Consider the following 6,926-nt stretch of genomic DNA (forward strand, 5'->3'; position numbering starts at 1 on the left):
CATTAGTCTGCAAATGACCTAAAAGACATTCAAACAGGAATTAGAAGGGTGAACACCTAAATTTTGCACCATTTTATTTTTATACTATAGTTGACGATGTTTAGCTTATTTTTATACATTTCTCAATGGACTACAAAATGGGGGCATATCACTCATTTTTCTTCAATGGTTTTATCTTGTTTTTCGTATAAGCGTCAAAATTTATCTGATGTTAACGCCAAGCTTACGCAAGATATGTCATGTCCATATATATATATATATATATATATATTGGTTTATCACTTGTTTTTCAACATATTGTTTGACTAATATATTCCTGAACTAAAACAAAATCACAAATTCAAAGTAGAAAGATAGTTCCATTCTATATTCTACCAAACGGCATAAATTTAGTTTTAATAGAAAAGATAAATTTGATTATAATATTATGATATTCTATCCCTAGTTAGCCGAAAGTAGCAAATTTGTACAAGTTCTCTTCAAGATAAAAAAGGCTAACATAGAAATAGAACAAATAATTAATAGATTATATTTTCTTCCTTTTTTTCCCAACATTTTAGTTTATCTATCGGGTTTATCCATGCTCCACGCATTAAGAGTCTCAATTGTGATTGTCTCAATACCATTATTGAAAGCAAGTAAACGTGCTTCACTGAAGAGGGATAATGCTGGATAGACCCTTGATGTAATACATGTTTTTCCACCAGCACCAAAGCTTTCGACTACAGAATGATCAATCTGTAAAAAGAAGGGGGAAATAGGTTAACAAGTTTTCATGCCACACAAGGAAAAAAAAAGAAAGTTTGAGTTTTAATTAGTACATTTTGTGGAAAAATAAATAACAAAAAAGCTTACCAAACTTCTTAGCGATAGTTTTTTGTCTGATAAATCAACATCAACAAATCCAGCAAACGATGGTTTATACATTTTGGGGTTACTTCTGGCAGATGACCTATTGCAAAAAAAAATAAAAATATATTCAATAACAAGGTTTTCTATTGTAAAGATGTAAATAGAACAATTTGTTTTTAAGATTACTAATTTCACACTTTAAAAATTAAAGTTATCCTATAAATATCATTTGGATGATCAAATCATTTGAAAAATTATTTGGACGATTTATAGAACTTAAAGAAAATAGGTGGGTCGGGGTGAATAGATGTCTGAAGAGTGAGAAAACTAACCTTGATGCATCAGAGCACATGAGAACCTTGTATTTATCTTGAACCTTGAACACTCTAAAGAATACGGGTGTGTATTCTTCCAAGTTTTCAGAAGCCAATGTTAAAAGTCCAAATGGCCCAAGTCCACCTTGAACTGATGAACCCCTAATGGCACATACATCTTTGGCATAAAGATCGGTCCAACTAGGATCAAATTCTTCTGCATTTTTCAAGCTTGAAAAAGAAAATGTCACTTCAACATCAGCCTGCCATTAGATTAACACCCAAAAATTAGTTGTAATGTTGTCTTGACATAATGATTTCATAAAAAAAAAAGATCAATTCAAAGCATGACTCATTTTGTATCCCAGCAAATTAAAAAAAAAAGGCCACAGGCTAGCTAAGTCGAATGATGTAGGGCGCTTTGACATAAGTTATTGTGTTAATTTCATGACTCAAACACGTAACTTATAGATCAGAACAATTTCATACAAAGAGATGCATTATATATTTTGTAAACCAAAAAAGATACAAACCTGTGTAGCCGTGATTCCTTCAACTTCAACTGTTTCTCCTTTGTCCAAGTTGTGATTTCTTAGCTCAACCTTTTTCTTTCTGAGGGTTTCTAATTCTTCAACCGGCCATTGAACCAACTGTTTACCACTAGGATCAAGCCACAATTTGCGAGGAATAGACTGAATTCCTGCCCATCCTTTCTTGATAGCATCTTTTGGAACAACATCCGATTCGTTGGCCCATCCCCACAAAACTCTTCGATTCTTGCTAGGATCATAGAAAGTCTTTGATGCATAAAAATTACCATAATCCAATCTCAATCCCTTCCATCCATCTATCATTGTATCGTCCGGAATATACCTATCATTTTTTGTGTCATAAGTACCAATTGTATAGTACTCAAATCTTGTATCATCCAAACTAACTTTAAGGACGTGTTTAACATTCTCACCATCAACTGATGTGTCCAAACCATTTGTATGATTCAATGACACTGGGAAAAAATCAGGACATTCCCAATTTCCAGTCTTGGAAGAAGAATGAAGTGGATGCTGGGCTTTGGTCCATTTTAAGAAGTCCCTACTCTTATATAATATTGCCACTCCTCTATGTCTTCTAGCACTACCAACCACCATCCTCCACTGTCCATCTCGGCCCAACCATGCGGTTGTTGGATCACGAAATTGGGTCTTATTGATGCTATTGTCAGCAACTATTAATGGATTATTATCAGGCTTGATCCACTTACGAAGTAATGGGTCAGACACATCAGCAGGTATGGCATAGTTTTGCACTTGAGTATTATTAGCATCCACTATTCCAGTGTACAGAATAACAGGCTTGTTATCCGGGAGAATAGTGACTGAACCAGACCATGTACCATATTTGTCAAACTCTTTGGATGGATAAATTGCATGCTCTACACGATTCCAATTAATTAAGTCAATAGATACTGAATGAGCCCAAACAATATTTCCCCATACCGCTCCTTTTGGATTGTACTGATAGAATAGATGGTACACTCCATTGTAATACATCGGACCTAATAAAAAAAAGAGCAAAGTCAATAACCAAATTAATACTAATGAAATGAGATTTTAGCTAAATTTTAATAAAAATTATTAAATATAAAACTCGATCTTACCATTAGGATCTATTGTTTGTTGTTTGGAAGCATCCGAACCAAGGCCATAAAAAAGAATTAATGGAAAATGATTAGTAAAGTCATTTCAATGCAATTAAAAAGAAATTGTAAAGTAATAAATTTAAAAATTAGAATATTCCAATTAAATATGAAAAAAAAAACATGAAAATCAATCATAGAGCTTATATTATATTCAAGATCATCTTTGAAATCGATTTATCGTGTTATATATGCTATGTTTTTTTTGTTCCTTACAACAATATTTTTAAATAACAATAAAAAATATCCGAACAAGTAACACTATTATATTATAAATTTATAAATAATCATGACTATTCATAAAATATCTAGGTAATGTAAAACAAAATATATGTGTTTTTAAGCATATTATTAACAGAGAAATTTACTGTAGTTTTTAACAGAGAATTCATGCATGGGGACTTTGATTTGTAAGTTCAGTTAACAAATATTTATCGGATTCAATTGAACCTAATATTTATGTGATGCATTCAGACTAAACACATAATTTAAGGGAAAAAGTAAAATAAAACTTATGGCTTGAAACATATTATAAATATAAATCATTTCATTAAATTGAGATTGTTTCTGAATCTAGAATGATATTATTCTTTTTGAAATAAGCTGAACATAAATTAGAATATAACTAGTAAATATAAAATTTGGAACTCCTAATTTCTGGTATCTTTTAATGTTGAATTAATTATACATTAATTGCGAATATATTTTAATTATTAATGCTTTCTTGATTACTATTAAAAAAATTATTTTTATTTGGGCACCATTTGTTTGGATAAAGCAGTATTTAAAATGAATTGAATGCAGTTTTGGAGAAGATATCATTCAAAAGTACTTAGATAATAGTAATAATTTTAATAATTTACATTAATTACATAATAAATAATAATCTATGACCATTAATGAAAAAATATCAATTTGTTAGGGGGACAAAATTGTCATTTGAAATGGTTATTAATGTATGTATTATTTTTCGTTTTAACTAAATAAATTTGGTCTAAAATACCTGTATATCATTGTATTACTCTTTACAAAGAGGTATAGTATCAATAATTATGTTCATATATTTTCTCAAATATAAAATAACACAAAGAAAATATTAATTCAACACATAGCAAAACCCTTAAACCACTCGATCCAAATCTATTGATATAGTGACATAAACACTCTTTAGCACCACCACTACCTTATAGAAAAAAAAATCAGCTAATTAATTTTTGTTAAGAAAAACACATATAAATATCATTTTGGATCACAACAAATAAAATCTAAATTTGTTTAAAAAATAAATGGGAAAGGGAATTACGAGGCGATGAATCGATGACAATTTTTTATAACCATCAACTTGTCCCAAATCTTCTCAAAACTCATTATATATAAAAGTCTACACATGTCAACGTGTATATACAAACAAATATAAAGAATTAGATAGAAAATACATACCATTGATCCAATGTTTAGGCGGTTGAAAATGATAACCAGTTCGATGATATTTTCTGGGATTCGTTGCACTCAACGATTGCAGATTCCTAAAAACTTCATGAGAAGCTTTAATCTCATTAAAGCAAAACAATAACACAATAATGATCACTAAAAAAGGACAAAGAAAACAATTCTTTAAAAACACCATTTTTCTTACAGAGAGTATTTTGAAAAACAAAAGAAACTAAGGAAGAAGATGAAAGAGTGTAGAGTGTATTTATAGGAAATTAAATAAAGATTAGTCAGTATTTATAAGGAAAAATAATAAAAATTAGTCAACAAAAAATATAAAAAATAAATGGTCAAAGATTGTTATAACTTATCTACCTATATATCGCATCATTGTCCTCTTATAAAAAATAAATATACCAAAATATACGTTATAATTCAAAAAATACCTATAATTGTTCCATTTTCCCACAATAATGTCTATCTAAAATATCTTGATCCATATCAATTTTGATTATCTTGCCAAAAATGTTTATTCTCTTTACTTTTTATACTAATACATGAAATTAATCGCATAAAATCTTATCCTTTCTGGAGTATTAGTACCGACAAATTAGGGTCGTTCAAAATTAAACCGTAATCGATAAGTTAATCGTAAAATTGGCTTTGTATTAAATTATCAGATTAACAATTGGTCAACGGATTAAAATTTTATATAGTTAACAGTTTATCGATACGGGGGCGAATTACTCAATTTCTTTATTGGGTAAACCGTTAACCCGTTAAGAATTATCGTAGTAATATTTTTACGGTAAGTATATTTATTAAGTAAATACTAATGTGTTTGCACCCTCAAAATTTAGACTTTCATATGTGTCTCATTGTGATTTATAATTACTGAATTACCAGCTTAGATAGAGCTAGAAAAATTGATTTGATTGATGAGAGATCAATCTAATTGTGAGTGAAAGTAAAAGAAGGAAGCATGAAATGTTGAACCCAATACACCGCTCGATAATTATCCGTTAATTTCTAATCTGATATCGAACCAACCGAGAACGTATTGATTGGCTAACGAATTAGTATATTTAAAATCCGATATTCCATGAGTCAAACCGTTAAGCATAATTATCCATATGATCCATCCAATAAGCAACCCCATTATAAATATACGTAGATAAAAATATTATATACTAAATAATGGGTTTAAACTTTAAAATCAAATTTTAATAGAAGACAAAATTCATTTATTAATATGAAGGTTTTATTCCATTTTTTTGCCATATTTTAAAAAAATCATACGGTTATGAAAAATATTTGAAATCTCATTTTATTTTCTCACTATGTAATCTCATTTCTCTCTATCCTTATATATATATATATATACCCAAATGAATAATGTTAATTTTTTAAAATATATTTTTGCTAGAAATTTACGGGATATAACGATAACATTTGTATATTTATAGGATAAATAGTTAAAGAGAAAATACTTTTCAGTTGGAAAGTACCATGTGTATATATATATTTCATACTAACATATATGAATTTCACATATATTTTACTAACACATGTAAATAAACAAAAGATATCATTTAGTATATTTATATTGTTTATAGATGTGCACTATATTTGATGTATACCGATAATAAATGATTTTGTCATTTATACAAATAAAATAAAAATTATATTACAATTCGAACCACCAAAGATGTGATATGGAACAAAAAATAAGAGATTTTACTTATATATAAAGAAAATAGGAAAAACGTTAGCAATTTATATATATAGAAAATAGGAAAAAACTATAACAATTTTTTTTAATGATTATATCAACTACAGATAAATATTCTGACCTAAAATAGAAAGTTTTGTTTTGGATGGATTCAAGTTCAACTGAATTTTAGGATTTTTTTTCTTTAGAAATTTATTAATAATAAATTAGTTGCTATAAATGAAACATAATTAGGTTCTTCATTCGTTTAAAGCGAAAGATTAGGACGATATATTCTATTGATTATCAGTATTTAGTTTTGAATATATCAATAGACTATTGTTTTTGACTTATTTTTGCGTTTATAAGAATAAAGTCTATGTACATGTTATCATTTCTAAATTCCACTTTATGAAATTACACTGTTATTATTATTGCTTATGCCAATAATCGAGGAAACATAGGAATTATACATTGAAAGGAATCCCAAGTTATTTTAGGAGTAAGAACAACTTGAAATGTTTCATCAACTGTCATTAAAATAAGATTGAGAGGTAACTTCAATATTGTAAATCAAATGCAAGATTAATTTTAGGAAATGATACCTAGCTAGGAGAGGTTTCTGAAATTATTTTTTTAACATTGTAAATCAAAAGTGAGATCCAAATCAAATCATTTGAATACCTCCAAAGCTACACAAATTTGAGAAATATGATAACCCTATGTCCCATCGAGTTTTTTTCTTCTAAATTTATCGAGTTTTGAACCTATCCTCGCCACAAGTTTTACATTTTTTTTTTATAGAGATACCATTGATATTTATCGATCACCATTGATTATCCATTGCTATTTGTTTTATTTTAGTATATTAGATAAGGTTTTGGGCCAAATATTTTGTATTATTCCAAGAATGAATAATGTT

General features: G+C 28.3%; 1 protein-coding gene across 1 annotated transcript; it reads right to left on the reverse strand.

Moving 5' to 3' along the window:
* Nucleotides 1-548: 548 nt before the first annotated feature.
* Nucleotides 549-2,721, reverse strand: LOC102594044 (beta-fructofuranosidase, insoluble isoenzyme 1-like). Its single transcript, XM_006339213.2, has 4 exons — nucleotides 1,700-2,721; nucleotides 1,185-1,429; nucleotides 856-952; nucleotides 549-738 (listed from the first exon to the last, which is right to left on the reverse strand). The coding sequence occupies exons 1-4, from the start codon at nucleotides 2,714-2,716 to the stop codon at nucleotides 562-564; spliced, it is 1,536 nt and encodes a 511-aa protein (XP_006339275.1). The 5' UTR covers nucleotides 2,717-2,721; the 3' UTR covers nucleotides 549-561.
* Between the last annotated feature and the right edge of the window lie 4,205 nt (nucleotides 2,722-6,926).

This window comes from Solanum tuberosum, unplaced genomic scaffold, assembly GCF_000226075.1.
Source record: "Solanum tuberosum cultivar DM 1-3 516 R44 unplaced genomic scaffold, SolTub_3.0 scf00008, whole genome shotgun sequence".
In the NCBI taxonomy this organism is placed as follows: domain Eukaryota; kingdom Viridiplantae; phylum Streptophyta; class Magnoliopsida; order Solanales; family Solanaceae; genus Solanum; species Solanum tuberosum.

Bases quoted from the DNA above. Each gene is read 5' to 3' on its own strand.
- LOC102594044 (XM_006339213.2), bottom strand. From the start codon at position 2,716: ATGTATTACAATGGAGTGTACCATCTATTCTATCAGTACAATCCAAAA. The intron at 1,430-1,699 runs GTTTGTATCTTT...ATCTAATGGCAG, and splicing joins AAGGAATCACGGCTACACAG to GCTGATGTTGAAGTGACATT. The intron at 953-1,184 runs GTTAGTTTTCTC...TTTTTGCAATAG, and splicing joins ATGTGCTCTGATGCATCAAG to GTCATCTGCCAGAAGTAACC.